At 41.2% G+C, this 23,764-nt stretch overlaps 3 protein-coding genes across 15 annotated transcripts; 1 reads left to right on the forward strand and 2 right to left on the reverse strand.

The window, feature by feature from the left end:
• Positions 1–381: 381 nt before the first annotated feature.
• On the reverse strand, positions 382–3,049 carry alpha-PheRS (phenylalanine--tRNA ligase alpha subunit). Of its 3 annotated transcripts, none has more exons than XM_011308806.1 (4): positions 2,974–3,049; positions 1,358–2,761; positions 1,174–1,275; positions 382–1,052 (listed from the first exon to the last, which is right to left on the reverse strand). In XM_011308806.1, the coding sequence occupies exons 2-4, from the start codon at positions 2,722–2,724 to the stop codon at positions 452–454; spliced, it is 2,070 nt and encodes a 689-aa protein (XP_011307108.1). In that variant the 5' UTR covers positions 2,725–2,761; positions 2,974–3,049; the 3' UTR covers positions 382–451. The 3 variants fall into 3 exon arrangements, with proteins under 3 accessions (XP_011307108.1, XP_011307109.1, XP_011307110.1); XM_011308807.1 differs by lacking the exon at positions 2,974–3,049 and adding an exon at positions 2,828–2,967; XM_011308808.1 differs by having other exon boundaries at positions 961–1,052; positions 1,150–1,275.
• A 166-nt stretch (positions 3,050–3,215) lies between these two features.
• Positions 3,216–4,405, reverse strand: RNASEK (Ribonuclease kappa). The gene is made up of 2 exons (XM_011308821.1): positions 4,131–4,405; positions 3,216–4,050 (listed from the first exon to the last, which is right to left on the reverse strand). Exons 1-2 carry the CDS (start codon positions 4,197–4,199, stop codon positions 3,826–3,828), a joined length of 294 nt encoding a protein of 97 aa, XP_011307123.1. The 5' UTR covers positions 4,200–4,405; the 3' UTR covers positions 3,216–3,825.
• A 287-nt stretch (positions 4,406–4,692) lies between these two features.
• Itpr (Inositol 1,4,5,-trisphosphate receptor) lies at positions 4,693–23,688 on the forward strand. 11 transcript variants are annotated; one of them, XM_011308814.1, is made up of 18 exons: positions 4,693–5,674; positions 6,563–6,738; positions 9,674–9,744; positions 9,805–10,007; positions 10,481–12,700; positions 12,801–12,948; positions 13,148–13,174; positions 13,496–13,835; positions 13,906–15,352; positions 15,889–15,894; positions 16,692–16,812; positions 16,967–17,109; positions 17,204–17,394; positions 17,458–17,569; positions 17,989–18,099; positions 19,000–21,840; positions 21,916–22,077; positions 22,509–23,688. In XM_011308814.1, exons 2-18 carry the CDS (start codon positions 6,641–6,643, stop codon positions 22,587–22,589), a joined length of 8,322 nt encoding a protein of 2,773 aa, XP_011307116.1. In that variant the 5' UTR covers positions 4,693–5,674; positions 6,563–6,640; the 3' UTR covers positions 22,590–23,688. The 11 variants fall into 11 exon arrangements, with proteins under 11 accessions (XP_011307116.1, XP_011307111.1, XP_011307112.1 ...); XM_011308809.1 differs by lacking the exon at positions 15,889–15,894 and adding an exon at positions 16,323–16,394; XM_011308810.1 differs by lacking the exon at positions 15,889–15,894 and adding an exon at positions 16,323–16,394 and having other exon boundaries at positions 4,693–5,314.
• The last annotated feature ends 76 nt before the right edge of the window (positions 23,689–23,764 follow it).

Below are 23,764 nucleotides of genomic sequence, written 5' to 3' on the forward strand. Positions count from 1 at the left end.
TTTTGGGAGATTGACAGTCATAAATATTCTCTGACGCTCAGTCTTTGTTGATTATTAATGCACGCGATATAAATCTCTTGGTGGTCTGGTTTATTCTTTATGCAGCGTGTAAATAGATGAGTAACGGTACTCACCTTCCTCGAACAGTGATAACAGTTTAATTTATTGGGGAGAAATTCATATCGGATGATTCCACTCACAAGAACAAAGGCGACGAACAAGCAATTGGATTTTTTTCTTTATCCGCTTTTCCAAAGATTCGCTTCAATAATAAAAAAAATAGGAAAGTGGAATAAGTCGAATAAAAATTTATCTCAATTATCGATGTAACGAAATTTATAATAACTTCGAGGAAATAAAGTAGACAATCGTGAGCCCTCGTGAATTTTTCAAAAAAATGTAATAATTATCAGTACAAAATTACAATTTTTTTTGTATCCCCTCGAATTCCTCATCTCTGTCCTTCTAGTATCAAATCGACTATTGATAACTCCTCGAAGGTATATCGGGAATTCGATTTAAGAGATTCACGTAATTTTGGTACTCTGGAATGATGCAGGGCATTGTGGATTTTTTCGAGAGCCCCATCAATTTTACTGGCATAGAGTGGCCCGTTGCTCTCGTACCTCAATAAATTTGGATTGATCTGCTCCACCAGTCGATTAAAATACCGTGCAATGTTCACTTGACCGAATATTTCTCGATTTCCATCGAGTTTCAAGAGAGGATCGACGCCGTTTGATTTCCAGATAAAGATGACCGACAGATCAGTGGACTCCTGGAAATTCCTGAAGTCCGAACAGAAGGTCTGGAGTTCGAGAGGAATTTTATGAACTGATGAATGGAGATGAGTCGTTACTGAAGTCTTGATGGAGTTTTTCGTGAAGTTGATGAAAGCCTCGAGCCACAGAATGGGATGTTTAGGATCGCAGAAGATTACGAGGTGCTGTTTCTCAATTTTTTCAATCTTCATCCAGGGTTTATCCCAACAACCGGTTGTGGATATTTCATTCTCCCGACGTTTATTGTCTCTTTGGGAGTTGCCTGCGACTCTGAAAAAAAAGCACAACAATTACATCCATTGAACAAAAATAATTGAATAATCTTGAAAAATGAGTGAATAAAAAATTTGTAAGATTCATTCAATACCTCCAGTAATAAAGTGATATTTACTTCTCTAGACGACATATGGGGTTGTTGTAGACCATCTGTAGGTCCACCTTGGGCCCGACAAGATCTCGAATGTTATTCAATTTATATTTGATCATCGTGGGTCTGAAAAATTCAATTCGAACCCATTAAAATGTGAAATTAAACCAGCAAAATAGCAAAAAGAAATAATAAGAATTGAATTAACCTCTCAAGGGACAATCCCCAGGCGATGACATTCACATTTTTTGGCAGACCCATAGGCAAGAGCATCTCCGGTCTGAAGACCCCACTGTTCCCAATCTCAATCCACTTTCCTAACCCCTCGTGAAAGCAAAAGATTTCCATACTCGGTTCAGTATATGGATTATAAGCTGGCTTGAATTCAAGCTTATCGATCCCCAGCTTCTTAAAGAACTCATAAAGAGTTCCAATGAGATCTCCGAGGGTTAGATTGTAGTCAGCGACAACTCCCTCGACCTGGTGGAACTCGGCCAGATGAGTAGCATCGAGGGTCTCGTTTCTGAAGACCCTGTCGATGCTGAAGTACCTCACCGGCCTGAATTCCCCACCCTGCATGAGCTTGTAGAGCATTCTTGCCGAGACAGCTGTCGTGTGAGTCCTCAGAAGGTTCTTCTGGGCCTCCTCTATCTTCCAGGAGTACCTGTATCCCTCTGATCCATACCCCCCATTGCTGTGGACCTCTTTCACCTTCTCCAGGTATTCTTGAGGGAATTCCGTCGTTAATTTTGGGTCTGATATAAAGAAAGTATCATGGGCATCACGAGCTGGATGCTGTTGAGGCTGAAAAAGGGCGTCGAAGTTCCAGAAGGATGACTCAACGAAATTATTCGTTGGCATTTCTGTGAATCCCATTTCCAAAAATATTTTCCTGAACTCTGTTCTCACTTTCAAGAGTGGGTGAAGATGTCCAACATCGAGCGCTGCCCCCAGAGCATCGAAATTATACGGTTTGAATTTTTTTTCTTTCCACGAATTATTGACTAGCAGATCAGCAGTCAGGTCAGCCTCCTGCTTCTCGATTTTGGTAACGAAGTTCATCCCCTTCCTGACGATTACACTCTTGATGACGATCTCCTGCAGGAGTTTTCTCTTCTTGTACTCAGCCCTGATGCTGTCTGAGAGGCTCTCGATGTTCTTGAGGTGCACCTGAGTTGTGTCCTCGATGGAGGGGACATTCCTAGTTACTGTGGGCTTACCACTGCCTTTATCCAGCTTTATCCATCCAGCCACCATGGCCTTGGAGAATCCAACTTTAGCGTATGGAACTGACTTCATTATTTCAGCCTGGAGGATGCCACCCTCTGGCACAGCCTTGTAGACAGCTGCCTCGTGGCTCCCATGCTCGATTACATGTTCTCCCTCAGCTGTTGGCTCCCATCTCTTCTGACTTACTTGTTCAACATCAATAATATTATCCAGTGTCTTTAGACTTTTGACAGCTCCAATGATCTTCTGATGATCCTCCTTGAAGACGTTCACTAAATCAAGGGAATTTACATCCCCATTCTTCTCCACGTACTCCAAAATCCCCTCAGCAAGTTCACTAGCCATTTTCACGTGGGAATCAGTCTTGCGTCATTCTATTCACCTGGGATAAAATAATTTGTGATGACTGGAGAATAATGAATGGGTAGTAAAACCAAAAACCACCCACAGGGAATTATTGTGCTGATATTGTTCGAGCGTTATTCTCGGCATTCTTGTTATGCAATGTTGGTATGGATATTTTTCATTGTTTGGCGTGAATTGAAATAACTGCTGGTGGTGCACATTTTAGAAATAAATTTGACGAATACTCACCGGGTGTCACGGGTGAATTACATCAAGTCACATTTTACGTCGACCCACGTTTTCAGGGATTTTTCTGGGAATTTCCATGCGGCGACTAATGAAAAAAGCGAGGGGAATTCAAATAATAATATTAATTATTTCATTAATTTCGAATGTATCATAAGTAGAATGATTTTTGTGGGAGTTAATATTTAATTTATATTTTTCGATGATAATGGGAATGGGGGAGGCGATAAAAATAGACACGCAGATATAATGTAATATCGTTTATATTTCTCCTTACTATCAATATACAGTTTCCCTTGACATGTATGCAGATTTCCATTTCTTGATTACATTTATCTCTTCCAAAAACGTGAATAACTTCCGGTGAACGATGAATTAACAATAAAAAGAACAATTAAATTGACGAATAACAGAATTACGGAATGTCTCCATTGGCTTTACAATTTTCTGTTCAATATTTCGCTGATGGAGTCACATGAGACCTACGGGGCAAAATCGGGACAAATTTAAATATTCTACACATTATAATTATCTCTCTCTCATCCGATGTCATCTACACAGAATAAAATCAATTACATTCTCTCTGAATTCAGTTAATAGGTGAGCTTTCGAGGAATCTATTTGAATCTAAGACAGATACGTAATACTTTGGAAGGGTCTTCTTTAAATTTTACAATTCATTCTCTACGATAATGGTCGAGAGAAAAATTTCGATATCCGTCTAAGATTCAGAGCTATTTCACTTGAAATCTTAACTCCTTCCATACTGAATTGATTTATCGTCTCTCACTGAGGATGCGGGCTTCCCCGATCGCGAGAGTGATTAATAAACCTAAAACATCTTGAACAATTTATTTAAACACTGAGTGATGTTCTAGAGTTGACGTAAAACTGATGACCAGAGAATAAGAATGTTAGCACGTAAATGCAGGCAGCAATCCAGCAATTGTAGGCATTTTGAGTGTAACCTCTGTCAGCTGCAAAGTAGAATTTATCTGGTGTATCCAATATCTCTTCACCGAAGGAAATGTCTTCGATAAGGGCGACACTTCGAGCGAAAAAGAAGATACCCATAAGCAGCTGAGAAATACAAAGTTAAAAAATTCGTTGATACTCATGTTTCCAAAGGGTACGATAATATGAAGGTTAAAACTCATTACCAATTGCACAATTCCCCAGGCGGATACGATGAGACCGCACAGGGCGTATTTGGGACCACAAACTTTCATGACGAATTACGATTAACACAATTATTCCAAGATACTCCAAAATATACAATTTATTTTTTGGAAATGGAAGAGAAAATTTCGGAGTACTGCTCACTACGCCCAGCAGTCATATGATTACAATCGATACATCAGGTGCGGACCTAGGGATTTTTCCCCCAGGGGAAAACTCAAAATTCCCAGATCCAAAAATTTAATATTGCAATTAATTTTTATTGGATTTCGAAAGAATTGAGAAAATAAAAAACTTGAAAAAACTTCGAAATCCAAAAATACCTGAAATATCAAAAATAATCGTAATTCATAATTCTCCACATCTGATTATTCCGTGCTCCAATCTAAACAGAAAAGCAGTTGAATTTTACTCATAAAATTCCCGAAGCACTTGAAACTATTTTTAATTTTCAAATACACGTAATAAATTACCTATAAAATTCCCCGAACAAAATAATTAAAAACTTGATGAATAACTTATGGTTAGATATAAATACTCACCACATAAATATTCACGAAGTGACCGAGGAAAACTGGTTCATTCCAATCCATTAAAAATTGTTCCTCAAAATATATTATTTCAAATAAATGATTTACCAAAACCCTAAAAACGACTCTGACTACGCAATTTATTTATTCAAACTCGATTTGACAAGGAAAAAAAATTAAAGAAATGGACTGAAGCTTTTAAAGTTGCTCTTAAAAGCTCTCGAGTCGATTTAAAAAGTGAAAAATTTCAATGATCCACCGCTGGATGTCACTGGAGCACCCTCCCCGCTGTCCCCCCAGCTGATGCTCCTCCAGTCCTGGAGTAGCTCGAATGCACCACGTTCGCCCAGTAATGTCGGGACCACCGTATGGTTAGTGTCATCGCAATATCTAAATAATCCTCACAAACACAATCCATCTCCCTCTAAACTCCAATTCACTCTGTTTATCCCTCAGTGAGTTGTTCAAGGTGATAAACATAAATAGCTGGAGTACGCGGTACCGCCGATCCCTCATTATTTCCATCACTAATTACCGCACATGAGTCGAGGAAAAATACTGTAGGGAAATGAAATATCTCGTCACTGGGATTCTGCTTGTCAAACAGCCTTTATTGACGATACGTACCGAGGAAGGTAACACGAATACATCGTCTGCACGAGCTCCGATAATTAGGAGTAATCCACTAGTACTCGCTGTGGAGAGGGAAAAAAAAAAATAAAAATGTGCGGACAAGTAGTTAAATCCCTTGGTTGACAGGCCGGTCCCGAGGACAACTGAAATCCAGAGAAAAAGAGTCCATCGGTCAAAGTAAAAAGACCAAACGAGGTCGACATTTTTTTTTTCTCTCGTGACAGTATATTTGTCGTCGGATGAGTTTTATTCAATATCATCCACTCGTTACCCTGACGTCCGTTAAAATAATGAGTTAAGTTATTGATTGGTGTTGAGTAATTGCGAGTGGAAAAATTCGGTATTGGTTTAGCCATTTCAGGGTGAGTGAAGACGGAAGTTTTTAATCAGACGCGGAATAACCAATTCCCGGTGACGATTATTTTTCTCGTTTGTTGTAACGTGCAGGTGCTAGGAGTTATCACTACCCGTCTCGTTCAACTTCCCCGATGATTGTTCGATAATAACTCTTCAGTGTCTATCCACTGTAACAATAAACCTGTCAAGAGCAGTTTCCAATGCCCATTGTTTAGCTACCGTTGTGCTTTAATTCATACCGAAATACGAGAGCTATTGAATCGAATGTAATCCTCATTCTGTGTTTCGCGGATTTAATTATTTCCTCTGCGGATGATAATCCAAAATAGCGAGAAATAAAATGTGAAACAGAAAAAAATATCTGGGGACATCCGATATCAATCCGGTACTCACGTGTACGCCTGGACGTTGCGTAATTCTGAAAAAAAAAATGTCAGTGACCCACGGAATTATGTACAATGTATGCACTCGGTTTTGAAAAGAGTTATCAATTTCGTTATCACACCGATATCAAAAATGGAATGATGCTCGAGAGATGCCAAGGCGCTAATCCCCCGAGAATAATTACAATGAAATGACTGAGAGGAAATGTCAAGGTGATGGTTTCGATCATCTCCAGGGCCTCGAATTTTCTAGTATTAAATGCACGGGAGGAGGCCCTATTTTTAATTCGCTAAAGGTGAAGGGGTGATTGGATTTTTATCGGGTTTATTTTTTTTATGGCTATGATGATCAATAAGTCGCTCCCCTATTCCTTTGGTAATTATAAACGTCGATCCCCTATCGTGATGCGCCTTCAGAGGAGAATAGACACGAAATGCTATCGCAGATCGATTTGACCTACATCCTAGCCCTCGATTTCATCTTGCTCGATATTTTTTTTTCATTTGCAGATATTATGGATGATGCACTGGTCTGAGGGGCCCATCGGTCCTGAATAAAATCCATCAACTCTGGCGACCAGCTTCGAAATGGGAGAGATCCTCGGCTCCGCGAGTTTTCTCCATCTGGGGGATATTGTCAGCCTCTACGCCGAGGGCAATGTCTCCGGATTTTTGTCAACATTGGGGTACGTGGTTATCAATCATGGGGATGATTTTTCACTTGGTAAACATTTCCTGGAGTTCTTCATTAAGAAATTGATAAATAATTCGGAATTGCGTTGCGGTAATTTCAAGTAATCGCGGCTGTTGACGATTTGAATTTGAAATTGTGGGGAGAGACTTCTCAGGATGATATTGGATTTAGAAATAGCGGAGAACTTGGGGTTGAAGATGTGGAAGGGGTGACAGAGCATTAGGTGATGGACATTGAGGCCATCGGAGGGTTTCCCACGATGTTGGGAGGTTGCACTTTGGTTTCATTAGGGTATTCTCTGGAAATCTCCATCCACTTTAACAATAATTCCATCTTCAATTCCCAACTTGACCCCAAGTACCCCCCACAATTGATACGAGTCGAAATCAATTCCCTGCATTAGCGAGAGTCATCGCTATCTCTGTCATTAATATCTGTAAAATGGTATCTCGTATGGAGAATATGCTGGCGCTGATTAACGATAAAGAACGAAGAACGTAATTTCAAAACAATTCCCCGGTATCGCATTACCCACCGGTATTTTCTGTCCACTCGGTACTCCACACCGTGGAATGAAATAAAAAAGACGAGCAAATGTTTTACTCTAGGTAACACTGTGTTTATTTTTAAACTACCATCGGTTGATGGAAAGAACAAAGTTACCCATGTACTTTGTGTCGCCCTACTGTACATAAAACCATATTGCGGACCGATGAAGTTGAAGGCTCAACGCATGCTGATAGAGGGTTAAAAAGGCCATAATACAAAGTCATTGGAATTTTTTTATAGAATGGAGACAGTGCCATCATAATAAAGCACGATCCTCGAGGTCGAGGGATGCACTGGGAAAATTTGCGACAACTAAATCCTCTTGAAAATATATGTGGAAATTAAAATTCTATTGTCTATGTATATTTATCAGCCATCGCAATCGGTGAAAATCGGTAAAAAATCGGTAAAAATCGGTGGAAATCGGTGAAAATCGAGAGAACGCTGAGGAAAGGAACGTCGAGGAATGGAGGGATTTAATGGAATTATCGTGAAGAATGTCTTTTCTAGTGTCTCATTTCTGGATTAATCTCAGTTAAATAGAAAATTCCATTCGCAAATAAATTTCGTACTTTATTTAAGACCCACTTCCCTTTTCAATTATTCTTAATGATCTCAGACGTCGGTCTGACGGAATATACCGCGTATTTCTTCAAGCGCAGAAAGTCACTTCCCAGTGCTTCCGGGCGATTGCAACGTGCACTGCAATTTTCTTTTATTATTTTCCAGCCCCCTCGGTAGTTCTCCATGGAGTTGAGCCAGAAATAACACCATCACCTTCGTCCTGTATTTTCTTTATCGATCTCAATTTTATCTAGTCGCATTTTATTCGTCATTTAATCGAGTTGCGGCGCGTTATGGAGAAATTTGAGAAATTTGGGGCAGATTGTTATTTCGGAAATGCCTGTACGGAAGGGGAACCGCATTCCTGGTGAAGGGATGACTGCACATGACTTGTTCTCCTCCCAAAACCACCGGGACGTGACGTCAAAATGAAAACGTCACGAATTTTTCCGTCGAGGGGAAAATGATAAACCGTTTTAACTAATTGATCGATTTTCGAGGAATATCTTGGAATCTGACGGACATGGCGAAATATTCATGAGAACCTTTTTTGGGCAGAAAAATGAGAGCTAAATAAAAGGTCGTTACGAAATTTTTCCTGTTTCTGCTAGATTAAGAGATATTCCGTGAAAACTCGTTGAATTTGACTTGATACCCTTTATCTCTTCGCTACTGAATTCTCCAGACTCATTTGTCCGTTGAGAATGGAGGGTTTTGTCGGTTTGACAGGGGAAATCGATGAAACGTCGAAATGCAAATGCCCACTGACCCGCCAGCGAGGAAAACTACAGGTGAATTTCCCGAGTGATTGATGATATAATCGGTTTTTCTCGCTCGGTATTCTGATGGCTTTATATGCATACCTCCGTGTAAAAAGTGGTATGCACGATCTGATTTTGTTTAATGGATTGTAGAAATGTTTTATCTTGGTTCTATAGTCTCATTCTGTGGCTTTATCATCCTTTTCTCTTACTATTCTCTGTAATACGCCCTTGCTGACACCAGAATATCGATTCAGCGGTTGCCTGGGCCAACAATTCAAGTGTTCCGAGAGGCTTTTACCTGGGGATTATTAACTGGTTGAAGGGTTTCTTCGTTTAAAAAATTGGATCTTAAACTCAGGCGTTCCTACACCACTTGGACTGAAGAAGAATTTTATTCATTTTATTTTCCCTCGAGTAAAAAAAAAACGATGAATAAAAAATCCCGGACTAAAATTCCACAATCGTTAATTGAAGAATGAATTTACTGAATTGATTTCCATGAACAAAACATTTGCGAAATTAATGTTTCACCTGTGAATGCGTAATATCAAAAAATAAAACTCAATTATTGAGTTTAATTGTTGATTATTGAATGAACTCGTTTGGAATGGAGGAATATCCCGGAATCTACCGGAGATACGGAAATTTTTATGGAGAGCTTTTTTGTAGAGTGTAACGAGAGCTAGAAAAAAGTTAATTACAAAAATTTCGCCATGGCCCTTGGATGCGGAGATAAAAGGGAGATTAAAGGGGGGAGAGGAATGCGCGGCTATTTTTCGATGGAGCAATGCATCCTTATTATTCCGTAAATACTCTCAGTACCTCAAATATTAAGATAAAGCGATACGCGTGGTGTTAAAATAAAGGCATTGTATTCTCGGTACCCATTACCCGCGTTCCATATTTTCTGCTTACAATCAGCAAACGATATCCCCAAGGCCGCCAGCAGGATAAATAAGCATCCGCTGAGAATCGAGATTCCAGTAATTTTTTTCTTCTCAGAGAATTTCTCAAGGTTTTCCAGATTAAAAAAAATGAAATCCTCCGCAGATTGGTCGACGACAGATGCGTCGTGTGCCCAGAGGCCGGAGATCTATCAAATCCACCCAAAAAATTCCGAGGTAATCTCTCAGTTATCCGGATTGAAAACAATTTTAACTGACTCTCACCGCTTTTATTAGACTGCCTCTTCAAAATATGCCCCATGAACCGGTATTCCGCCCAGAAGCAGTTCTGGAAGGCAGCAAAACAGAGTGGAAGTTCGTCGACTGATGCCGTCCTGTTGAAACGTCTTCATCATGCAGCTGAGATTGAGAAGAAGCAGAATGAAACTGAAAACAAGAAGTTGCTGGGGACTGTTGTCTCGTACGGGAATGTCGTCCAGGTAGTGCCATATTCCAGTGGAAGAGGAACTCAAGATGTTCAGAAGAAAAAGCGAATTCATACCGTTAACCAAATAAACTTGGGAGAATTATTTTTTCTACGAGGAATTACCATTTTTTATGCTGTCACAATTGAAATTCATTTGAAGATGAAATTTCTCGTAGAATTCCGCTTTCATCTTCTGGATTCAAAGAAATTCTCACATTTATCAAAGAAAAGAAATATGCAATCGAAATTTCGGTGCTCTGAGCAAATTGGGATGATTAATTTTGGATTAATAATTCGATTTCAATTATCGATTCATCATGAATAAACGGGACAATAAATTTTTTAATTGAACTTAATGATAGTAATTGTAATTAATCGTTAATTGATCTAGCTCTGGAAATAAAAATTAAACCGCATTATAAAATTAATTGTAGTTTATAATTTTTAAATTCAATCCATACATTAAATATCACGTTTTAATTGCAGTTGCTGCACCTCAAATCCAACAAATTCTTGACAGTAAACAAGAGATTACCGGCTTTACTCGAGAAGAACGCAATGAGAGTGTACCTCGATGCAAACGGTAACGAGGGGTCGTGGCTGTACATAATGCCCTTCTACAAATTGCGAAGTGATGGTGACAGCGTGGTGGTGGGTGATAAAGTGATAATGGAGCCAGTGAATGCAGGTCGTCAGGGGCTGCACGTGGCAGCGAATTACGAGCTGAGTGATAATCCAGGTTGCAAAGAGGTGAATGTGGTGAACGCCTCGACCTCCTGGAAGGTGACGCTGTTCATGGAGCACAGGGAGAACCAGGAGGAGATACTCAAAGGAGGAGACGTAGTGAGACTCTTCCACGCGGAGCAGGAGAAATTTCTGACGATGGATGAGTACAAGAAGAAGCAGCACGTATTTCTGCGAACGACAGGGCGAACAAGCGCAACAGCTGCAACGAGCAGCAAAGCCCTGTGGGAGGTGGAGGTGGTGCAGCACGATCCCTGCAGAGGAGGGGCCGGCCACTGGAACTCTTTATTCAGATTCAAGCACCTGGCGACAGGGCAATACCTGGCAGCTGAGATCGATACAGACGAGCCTCCAGAGATGATAAAAGGGAAACGAGAGCCACCGGGTGCTATCTATCGTCTGGTGTCAGTGCCCCACAGCAACGAGATCAGTTCCCTCTTCGAGCTCGATCCCACGACCTTGACGAGGGGTGACAGCCTCGTTCCTCAGTCCTCATTCGTGAGACTCCACCACATCTGCACGAATACCTGGGTCCACTCCACGAGTGTTCCCATCGACAAGGACGACGAAAAGCCAGTGATGTCCAAGGTTGGCTGTGCCATCAGCAAGGAGGACAAGGAGGCATTTGCCCTGAGATCCGTCTCCCCAGTAGAAGTTCGAGATCTCGATTTTGCCAATGACGCGTGCAAGGTACTCGCTGCCATCAGTGGAAAATTGGAGAAGGGGACTATATCCCATAACGAGAGACGAGCTGTAACGAGTCTTCTCCAGGATATCGTGTACTTCATCGCTGGATTGGAGAATGAGCAGAACAAGTCCGAGGCACTTGAGCTCATCGTGACGAATGCTGTGAGGGACAGGCAGAAACTCCTCAGAGAGCAGTACATTCTTGGACAGCTCTTCAAGATCCTCCAGGCGCCTTTCCTGGAGTCTGCTGCTGGGGAGGGACCCTTCCTGAGGATCGAGGAGCTCAACGATCCTCGGCATGCACCTTACAAGTACATGTTCAGGCTGTGTTACAGAATTTTGAGACTATCTCAGCAAGACTACAGAAAGAACCAGGAGTACATTGCCAAACACTTTGCATTCATGCAGAAGCAGATTGGATATGACATTCTCGCTGAGGACACCATCACTGCTCTGTTGCATAATAATAGAAAACTCCTGGAGAAGCACATAACTGCTGCTGAGATCGAGACATTCGTGGGTCTCGTCAGGAAGAATATGTTCAACTGGGAGTCGAGATTTTTAGATTATCTGTCTGATCTTTGTATTTCTAATAAGAAGGCAATTGCTGTCACCCAGGAGCTCATCTGCAAGAGCGTTCTCAGTGAGAAGAATAAGGATATCTTGATCGAGACGAGGATGTTCAAGACACAGGTGGAGGTCGAGGAGGAGGTGGACGAGAGGCAGGATGGGGAGTCGAGAATAACAATTTTAGAGGAACTCGAGGTACTTCTCGTGTGGAACAATGGAAAACGGTCGATGTCACTCGGTGAATTGTCCAGGGGCGCTAAAATGGGGAACATCGAGGACGCTGCTATCCTCGATTACTACAGACATCAGTTGAATCTATTCAGCAATATGTGTTTGAATAGGCAGTACCTGGCGCTTAACAGCTTATCACCTCATTTGGGAATTGATTTGATTTTGAAGTGCATGGAGGATGAGACTGTGCCGTATGAACTCAGGGCATCTTTTTGCAGGCTCATGCTGCATCTCCATGTTGATAGGGATCCCCAGGAGCAGGTGACACCCGTCAAATATGCCAGGCTGTGGTCCGAGATCCCCTCGCAGATGAGCATTAATGATTATGATACTAATAAAATGCCGGATGAGAATAAAGAGGCTGTCAGGGCGAGGTTCAGTCAGACTATTATTTTTGTGGAGGATTATCTGTGCAATGTTGTCGCCAGGATGTGGTCCTTTGGGGATCAGGAGCAGAACAAACTCACATTTGAGGTACGCAATTCGAGGGGAGAAATTTGTATGAAAAATTTCAAAGCGAGAAACTGCGGGGGATAATTTGTGTTTAATGAGGGGATTATTATTTTATCTTCAGGTGGTGAAATTGGCTCGTGATTTGATTTATTTCGGATTCTACAGCTTCAGTGACTTATTAAGATTAACGAGAACTTTATTGAGTATTCTGGACTGCGTGTCAGAGAACGATTGCCCCGATGGAAAAATACCTACAGGTGAAATTGATTGTAAGTTTAACTAATGGGTCGTCGGTGTTGTTATGCTGTTAAACTATTACGTTGATTTATTAACTCCACTTGAAGTTCTTTATGGAAGGATTTTTGCATAGTTTGGAGACCATTCAATTCTGGTTTTAAATTGAAATGATTATTTACGAGAATAGTTTAACAACCGTTCACTAACAGGCTTGTCAATATTTCTATTCAGCTGAGAAAAGGGAACCCGAGACAAAAGGTATGCTCAGAAGCTGATGCTCGTCATTCTCTGTTCGTTCTGGTAGATTATTTCGTTGTAGTGATGTAGAAGTAGATTGTAGAGATTAATCTAGGCTTGATCTCCACAAACCCTCCACAGATGAAAAAATTCAATGGAAAAGTTATAAATTCTGTTGAAATTAAATTACCACTCCCTAGAAAATTTTATTCTCTCCACAAGATTTTTCCTTGTAGAAATTTCTAGAGAGTTCTAGAAGTTCAGCAGAATTTTTGTAGAAATTGTTAGAATTTTCTATTGAATTTAGGATTTATGTAATATTGATAAAAAAAATGAAACTAGCTGAAGGTGGTGTACTGAGATGTATCGGGGACATGGGTGCAGTGATGACTTCTCTTACCCTGGGCCCGGCAGGTCCTGTGATAGCGGGAAGTACTTCTCCGAGACCGAAGTCCTCCACGAAGAAAGAATATCCCCTAGTGATGGATACGAAGCTAAAAATTATTGAAATTCTCCAATTTATCCTGGACGTTCGACTGGACTACAGGATCTCCTGCCTGTTGAGCATCTTCAAGCAGGAGTTCGACGAGAACGAGAAAGCCTCCGGGGACGTCAATCTCGGGCAGAAGGGGATTGACCTCGAGTCCATTGGACAACAGGCGGAGGGAATATTCGGCAGCAGGTAATCACGTCATAATTGCACATGTCGGATTATTGGTATGAATTATTGACAGCTCGTGTGAATATTTTAGCGATGAATGTGTGGCCCTGGATCTCGATGGTCAGGGTGGGAGAACATTCCTGAGGGTGCTCCTTCATCTAGCCATGCATGACTACCCCCCATTGGTGTCAGGAGCCCTTCATCTATTATTCAGACACTTCAGTCAAAGACAAGAGGTCCTCCAGGCTTTTAAGCAGGTGCAATTGCTAGTGTCTGATAGTGACGTTGAGTCCTACAAGCAGATAAAAGCGGACCTGGACGTGCTTCGTCAATCCGTGGAGAAATCAGAACTCTGGGTGTACAAATCGAAATCCACCGAGGAGCACAGCGGGGGAAAAAAGAAAAAGAGTACAAAAGACGACGAGGAGGATGCAGGAGCGACTCCTAGGAAGCCAGCCCCCCAGTTATCGTCATCAGACAAAAAAGGTTCGGCAATAGACCTGGACGTGGGTCCTCCACTGCATCCGGAGCAGGCAGACGAGTACAGAAAGATACAGCAGATTTTAATCAGAATGAATAAATTGTGTATTCAAGCTGTGCCAGGGGGTGGAGTGAAACCTCGTAAACACGAGCAGAGACTCCTGAGGAACGTGGGGGTTCACACAATCGTTCTCGATCTTCTGCAGGTCCCCTTTGATGCCAAGGAGGACATCAGGATGAATGAGCTGATGAGACTAGCCCACGATTTTCTCCAAAATTTTTGTCTTGGTAATCAGCAGAATCAAATTCTACTCCACAAGCAGTTGGATCTCTTTCTCAATCCTGGAATACGAGAGGCTCAGACAGTATGCAGTATATTCCAGGACAACTCCACCCTCTGCAACGAAGTCAGTGCCAAAGTCATTCAGCACTTTGTCCACTGCATCGAGACTCACGGCAAACACGTGCAGTACTTGAAGTTCCTCCAGACGATAGTCAAAGCTGAGAATCAGTTCATCAGGAAGTGCCAGGAGATGGTGATGCAGGAGTTGGTGCAGGCTGGTGAGGATGTTCTCGTATTTTACAACGACAGGGCATCCTTTAATCATTTCGTGGAGATGATGAGGTCTGAGAGATTCAGGATGGATGAGAGCAGTCCACTGAAGTACCACGTGGAGCTCGTCAAGCTGTTGGCATGCTGCACCATGGGAAAGAACGTTAACACTGAGATCAAGTGTCATAGTCTTCTACCACTGGACGACATCGTCGCCATGGTCTCTCACTCGGACTGCCTCCCAGAGGTCAAGGAGGCGTACATCAACTTCTTGAATCACTGCTACATCGACACTGAAGTGGAAATGAAGGAGATTTACACGTCGAATCACATGTGGTCGCTGTTCGAGAAGTCGTTTATCGTCGATATGAGTCTCATCGCTACTGCAACGCACGACAGAAATCACGCAGACGTCGCTCTCGAGAATTATGTCACCAATTGTCTCATGAACATCATCACTACGTTCTTCAGCAGCCCTTTCTCCGATCAGAGCACTACTGTCCAGGTATGTTCTCTTCATTGATTTATTGATTGATGAGTTATTCATAGCGTTAATCATTCATTGGGAAAATGAGTTTAACATGCTGGAGCTCAAACTGAGGCTTTTCTGATGCATGTGGAATGCTGTGAGAATTACTGTAGTAAAAATATCGATTCAAAATGTTAAATAATATTTTTTTTCGGGGAATTTCATTAGTCGAAAAAATGCCTTCTCAGATTTTCGCCGGGAATTAATAATTTCGTGGATAAATCGACGATTGAAAAAATAGTTATGTGCATTTATCGCATTTTATCAGTTTGCATCTGATTTTAATTTAGACTCTGGAAAAAGCCTTCCACGTGTGTCCCAGCCACAGCTCAAAATTCATTAACGCAATATAAAAATTGCCATTAAAATGAATTGGGATGAGTTGCATGGGAACTGCTCCGCAGTAGTCTCAATAAAAATGACTAAAAACTTTAAAAATAATTCGACTGACTAGAAAAAGCAAAAGATTACATATTGCATTGTCTTTTGCATTTCAATCAAACGACGTTAAGCTGGAGGTAAACCGACAATAAAAAAATTAGATCAATAGAAAATTAGAAAAAGGTTGAATCTGTAAATACACAAAATGGCTAAAGTACTAATTATTCGTAATTGATTGGACAATCACAGCGATTCATACTGGATATTAATTACACTGGCTTTGCATGACATAAATAAATTTCCGTCGATCAAGCACACGTCAAATAATTCCTCTAACTAGATGCAGTAATTCGATATCTCCCATTGCTTTCAATCATTTTAATTAGGTAAAAAATTTTTTGATACTTTGATGTGCGCTTGGTATAATTGCTGATTTCGGCAGCGGCATGATCTGTGTTTTTTGGCATGTATTGCGGCTGACTAATGATTCAACGGAACATTGTAAAAAAAATACAATTGGTGCTCTGATTCGTTGGGTCTGTATGGTGGTTGGGTTTACTAATAGAAACACCTGCACGAGGCCAGGCTGTTTTGGAATCTCAAGGAGTGCGACAGGATCATCGACGACCCAGACTCTGTAAGTAAATAAGAAGAAACACTTGTCTGGATAAATAAGACACAATACATAAATTATTATCACTAACACGAGCACGATAAAAATGTCTCCTATCCCCGGTGTTGGTCAAAATTCAATTAATCTACTTCTCACCACTATCGAGAGTTGGCTAATTATGTACATAATACGTTCACATCGTGGGATTAATCAACCAATTGGCTGACACGCTATTAACTCCAACTTTATCTCCACATGATCAGTATTCCGATTTTCATGTCACACAAAATTTTATTGATGGAGTTATATTGAATTGAACAGACAAGGCAGCCGATATTCGTTCAGCTACTTCATGCTGCCTTCGAGGTGTCACAGTGCGCCTGGTTGAATGCTGGACAGAGATTTAATGTCGAGAATTGTATAAGAACGTTATCAGATGTTGGTGAGTCTTGTTATCCCATTGTAATCCAAGTATTTTGTCTGTGAGTTCAGTTGTGAAGAATTTTATTTGAAATATTTATTTGGATTGGATAAAATTTATTTGAATAAATTTTTTAATGGGATGGATTTATCCAATTGATGCGATAATAAATTAGCGAAGGGACGAGGCATCGCGATACCGACAGACCTGGAGTGTCAAGTGGCCACAATGTTCAATAAAGCTGCGATGCTCAGTAGACAGACCACCAAGTGGTTGCAAGCGGCAAAGCAGCCGAAAATCGAACGTAGTCAGAGTCAGGTAAATATTCTCTGAGAATTCGGGACATTTATTGCAAAATAATAATTAATAAATAATCGATACTAATCGGTGATGTCCAATAATGAATGTGAAGCAGTTGATGCGATTGGACAGAAGTATAATCGAGGGACTTCAAGACATAGTTTCCCTCCTGGAGGAGCAATTGAAGCCCCTCGTGCAGTCGGAGCTCTCCCTCCTGGTGGACATCCTGTACCGACCTGAGTTGCTCTTCCCCGTTGGCACAGATGCACGAAAAAGATGTGAAAACGGTGGCTTCATTCGAAGGTAAATAAAAATATTCATGATTAACCCGAGGACAAGAGGGCAAAGGATCCCTTTAATTTTCAGATTAATTAAACACACGGAGAAACTACTCGAGGAGACGGAAGAGAAACTCTGTGTCAAAGTACTGAGAACACTCCGTGAAATGATGGCTATTGACCCCGAGTACGGTGAAAAGGTTGGTGAATTAAAATATCCCGATAATGTGCACGAAATATCGTTCATTAATTCAGGAATTAAAACGACAAATACCGGTTTATGGATAAACAATAAATCACAGCAATTTGCAGCATCTTGGGAGAAGCGCTGACTAATTGTTAGATAATTGCAATAAAAAATTTATTTACGAACGCTCCTTTCTTTATGCTACTTCAAGATCTATGGGTGGCCACACCGCACATTTAGTTCAGTAGATTGATTACATAGATTTTTCAATCTCAATTAGTAGCGTCGGGATAACAAGAATAAATACAAGATAAACTTGAGAATCGGATTATTGAGATTAAATAATCGTGGATATGTTTGTTGGGAATTCTGGTGAGTAGATTGTTTTTGGTAGAATAGAAATGTAGGTAAAGGTGTTTTCATGCTGCTAAGGAAAGTGAGGATGTGGATGCGGGAGTGGATGCCGAGAGGGGAAACGATTTGACACTTGGAACAGAATCAAATGATCAGTTGCAAACACAGCAAATGACTCAACTGCAGCGGGTAAAAATTGATCAGTAGACTCGAAATGAGTGAATTATTAGGACGTGGGGATTGATGGAGTTATCTTTGTTGATTTATGGGGGAGTAATGGGTCTGTAGAGATTATTTGGGGATTTTATCATTAGGCTTGATCAGCATGAAGCTGTAGTGCACGCTTGAATTTTATTCAGTAATTGAAGATTACGGTATTGACGCTTTTACTTATTTCGTCGAATACTATTTATTTTTTAAATTATTCGTCGAGGAGCAGAATGTACCAATACTCACCTCGTATTTTACCATTATTTCATATTTTGTATTCTTATATTTTTACTGGATATTTATATTGGTAATTGTTTCACAAGTCAATGTTGACATTTTTTTCTGATTCATTTCTAACGGTAATGCAATAGATTTTTATGTAAGAAGTCCCTTTTTATTAATAAATACTTCAATTGGAGGTAAATCATTAGATTCCCGCTTTGATTATTACAGTTTTTTTTATTCTTTTACGTCCGTATTTTTATGCTATACCCCTCGACCAGAACGCACTCGTGCATTTTTCCCATTTCGAGTAAAATTGGTGCAAAAATATTTTTTATCAGATATTCATCCCCGCACTGTCGGAAATTCATTGAGATTCAAGGGAGAAGTGCTTGAATTCTATTTTCAATCATAAAATTTCTCATTCATCGTGAAAAAAATCGAATTAATGAGCAAAATAAAATAATGATAGATAAAATATGGATAATATCAATATTGTCTTCTATGAATTTTTTTAATATTGAAAATTGAAATTGAGACAATAGTTTCTACTTGAAATTTCGATATAAATTTCCTCACAGTGTACCGCTACTCAGTATTGGTACATGATTGCTACCCCTCCCTCAAATCCAAACCAACTCACCCTGTCTTCCCCAGGGTGAGGCTTTGAGGAACAACTTGCTGATTCGTTACTTCGGGAAAGCCTTCCTCCAAAAATCGGAAAACGTGGAAATTGGGGTGCGAAACTCCACATCAGTGACGCATGGCCCAGGAGCGAAACTCCTGAGCCGAGCCGGAAGAACACTGCACGAGGTCCAGAGCCACCTGGACCGAGAGGGTGCATCTGATCTCGTGGTAGAGCTAGTAATAAAAAGTGTGCACTCTCCAAGTATTTTTGTGGAGGCAGTGGAGCTGGGAATAGCGCTGCTGGAGGGTGGAAATCCAATAATTCAAAAGAGCGTCTTCTCGAAATTAATGGGAGACGACCTGAGTCAGTCCTTCTTCAAGGTCTTCAACGAGAAGATGAAGGATTCCCAGCAGGAGATAAAGGCGACTGTAACGGTGAATACATCTGATATCGCGGCGAAGGCGCACGAGGACAAGGAGCAAAACAAGGAACTGGAGAAAATCTCGAAGAAGCGTTTGTCAACGAAACCGAACGGCATCGTAATAACCGAGGAACTCCGGGAGGAGCTCAACCAGGCGGCAGCCTCGACAGCCCAAGCTTACGCCAATGTGCGAACCCTAGCCTCTGGTGAGGATATATCGAACAACGCAGCCCTGGGGTACGCCCTCGAGGACATGCTCGCTGAGAAACTCGACAGACACCGAGGGAACAGCTCAGAGCGTGAAGAGGGTCTCCTCAGTGCAAAAGTCCTCGTGATGCAGCCAATCCTCAGGTTCCTGCAGCTCCTCTGCGAGAACCACAACAGAGACTTACAGAATTATCTCCGGAATCAGAACAATAAAACTAATTTCAATTTGGTATCAGAGACTCTAATGTTTCTCGACTGCATCTGTGGGTCGACGACGGGCGGTCTAGGTCTCCTGGGGCTGTACATAAATGAGCACAACGTAGCCCTCATAAATCAGACCCTGGAAACATTGACAGAGTACTGCCAGGGCCCCTGTCACGACAACCAGAACTGCATAGCAACGCACGAGTCCAACGGTCTCGACATTATCACAGCTCTAATTCTCAATGACATCAATCCCCTGGGTAAAACTCGAATGGATCTAGTCCTGGAGTTAAAGAATAACGCGAGTAAATTACTCCTCGCTATAATGGAGAGCAGAGGTGACAGTGAGAATGCCGAGAGAATTCTGTACAACATGAATCCAAAACAACTGGTGGATGTGGCATGCAGGGCATTCCATCAGGAGTCCCTGGACGAAGATCCAGACTCGGACGACGCCTCCACCGACAGCGACGAGGGTGTATCCCCAAAAGAGGTCGGCCACAACATCTACATCCTCTGCCATCAACTGGCTCATCACAACAAGGAACTCGCCACGATGCTCCGCCCATCGGAGCTCAACAATGCCGATCCAAAAATAAACAAAGCCCTCAAATACTACGCAACCCACACATCGCAGATTGAAATAGTCCGACACGACAGGACCCTCGAGCAAATTGTCTTCCCCATCCCCGAGATCTGCGAGCTCATAACTCTGGACACGAAGATGAAGGTCCTCCATACCGCTGAGAGAGACGATCAGGGTTCCAAGGTCTCGGACTTCTTCGAGAGAACTGAGGATATGTTCAACGAGATGAAGTGGCAGAAGAAACTTCGAGGCCAGCCAATGCTCTTCTGGATGAGCAGTTATATGTCCCTGTGGAGCAATCTACTCTTCAACTGTGCAGTCCTGATAAATCTCATCGTGGCATTCTTCTATCCCTTCGTCGATAATGTGCCTAAACTGATAATTCCCCAGCTCTCGGGTCTCATCTGGACGGTGATGCTGTCTTCAGGGGCTATCGTCCTCACCCTCCCCAGGGTAACTGGCATACGAACTCTAGCTGCATCCACAATACTCAGATTAATCTTCTCCATCGGTCCCGAGCCCACTCTCATGCTCCTGGGTTTCACCACTATAATCTTCAAGATAGTCCACATGATCAGCATAATTGGTAATCAAGGAACCCTCACCAAGAGTGCCCAGCAAATAATAACGAACGCCGAGCTGTGGTATCACGCTGTTTATCTCATGTTCTGCGTCCTGGGGATATGTATGCATCCATTTTTCTACTCAGTCCTCTTGTTCGACGTCGTCTACAGGGAGGAAACACTTCTCAATGTCATAAGATCTGTCACGAGAAATGGTAGATCGATTATTCTCACAGCAGTTCTCGCACTCATTCTCGTCTACATGTTCTCGATAATCGGTTACATGTTCTTCAAGGACGATTTTCTAGTCGGTGTCGACGAGGAGATAATCTCCCAAGTGCCTATGGGTACTTGCGAGTCAGGAAGCTGCGAGGCTACGGAGACGCTGTCGAGGTATGTGCAGGAGGTAAACGAAAAGCAGTCCGCAGAGATGGTGAGCGTTGGAGGTGAAATGAAAGAGAGGGCGTGTGACTCCTTGGTGATGTGCATCGTCACAACCCTGAATCAGGGGCTGAGAAATGGCGGAGGCATTGGCGACGTCCTCAGAGCTCCCTCAAGCACTGAGCCCCTCTTCGTGGCTAGAGTTGTCTATGATCTTCTATTCTTCTTCGTCGTCATCATTATTGTTCTGAATCTGATATTCGGTGTGATAATTGATACCTTCGCTGATCTGAGATCTGAGAAGCAGCAGAAGGAGTTGATCCTGAAGAACACTTGTTTCATCTGTGGACTTAATAGATCAGCATTTGATAACAAAACTGTCTCGTTCGAGGAACATATTAAGCACGAGCACAATATGTGGCATTATCTCTATTTCATTGTTCTGGTGAAGGTGAAGGATCCAACGGAGTTCACAGGCCCTGAGTCATACGTGTACGCCATGGTCAAGGTATTAGTTCGTAGGGCTTTGGATTCACTGGTCATGTGGTCGGGTATTAATTCTAAGCTCTATGTACTTCAACAGGATCGTAATCTCGACTGGTTTCCAAGGCTACGTGCTAAATCACTGGCGGCTGATGAGGGAGAAGGAGAACAGGTGGAATTGCGGAGTCTTCAGTCTCAGTTGGAGTCGACTCAGCTGCTGGTTAAGTGCCTGTCACAACAACTTACCGAACTGAGGGATCAGGTAGGGGATATATCGATAATTAGGTAAACTTATCAGACGATATCTTGAGGTGGGGGAGATCAGCGGGATTTAATTTATGGCGTGTCAGTAGTTACGTTGCTCTCTGATTGATGGATGATGTGGGGAAAATTCGGAAAGTATTTGATTTTTGGAGGTTTTAATCGGGAAATCGAATATCAGACCAGAAGAGGAGGGAGGGAAGTGGTAAAGGGTGAAAATTCGAATTATTTCTGATACTGAGAGAAATCCTGAAATTTTTGGTGGGGCACGTTTTGCAGAGTGGAATGAGAGCTACAAAAAAAGTCATACGTAAAATTTTCAGTCTTTATTGTGTTCAGAGGTAATATCGAGTTTTGAACTTTATCGCTTTTCTGTTGAGATGCCGATGGGTTTTAAATGCAGGGAAAAGAGTTTAATGTTCTTGTTTGAAGATGACGGAGCAACGCAAGCAGAAGCAGAGACTTGGACTACTAAATTCAGCATCTGCTTTTCTTCACAATCCACCGACGTAAACAGAAAATAGAGGAGAAGAGAATTTAATCTCAGTCGTGGGATCATTGCATGGGAATTTATAAAATAGTTATCTCTCTAATAACTGTCTCGAACATGATTTATATTGATGGATAATAATAATTGTTCGTGGTGATTTTTTTTATCGGACACATATCTCTGATTTCGGCCCATATCGATTTATCTTATTACGATTTTTGTCGGGTAGATGTGACTGTACTCTGAATTTTATAGCAGGAGTTCTAGAATTTCTAATAATGTCTCGATTGTCACTCAGAATAATGTAATAATTAGGAATTTTTGGACGTTCTATCGATTGAAAGTCATCATAATGAAAATTATGGAACAAATGCTCATTAATTAGGGATAGGGACTCTTTTTTTTTTAATGGGTTTTCGTTGATTTTATTGAAGGTTTTTGGAAAATATTCTTTGATTTTTCGATGAATTTACTTACCGAGCGATTTTTTCGACAATCATTGGCATATCTTGTGCACAGCACTAATCAAATTTTTCGATTATCTCGATTATGATAGAGTAGTCGTCATTTGATGGAGAATAAAATTTAGGGAACAACTGGATGGAAGCAAATGAAATTACATAATGTCCCATTAATGTCGTATATCTCTTGAGCTTCTTTCATATGTACAGTATCATGAGTTGTATTAACGTCTTTCATAAACTTTAAAAAATGTAACGAGAGTGACACGGAGGAGTGGAGAATATTCGAGGGATCGGAGAGGCTCTCTTGAAAGGAGATATGAAATAAAAATCTCTCATTACGTAAAATAATAGTCATCAAGTGTCATAATTATCTGGGAATGTAAATATAAAGTTAAGTTTGTTCTCGTTGAACTAATTCTATCAATGTACAATATCATTCTATTAATTTTTTACTTCCCGTACTACGAATTTGTGCCAATAATTTCCCATAATAATTTAAGGACGATTATCGTCAATCTGCCAATGTAGATCTTTTTATTTTCCCTAATTCAATCGTCTCAGGATATCCGCAGAAAATGAAAAATTAATCGTGTTAACGAAGATGTGTAAAATACCTGTAATGTGTTATGTTTCAATAAAGATGAATTGTTTTATATTACCAATTGGCCATTATTTTTATCATAAAAAAATTCAGTCGACGATTTCACTGTTGTCATTTCATTTTTATTAATATT

The sequence above is a fragment of the Fopius arisanus genome, unplaced genomic scaffold, assembly GCF_000806365.1.
Source record: "Fopius arisanus strain USDA-PBARC FA_bdor unplaced genomic scaffold, ASM80636v1 scaffold00062, whole genome shotgun sequence".
In the NCBI taxonomy this organism is placed as follows: Eukaryota; Metazoa; Arthropoda; class Insecta; order Hymenoptera; family Braconidae; genus Fopius; species Fopius arisanus.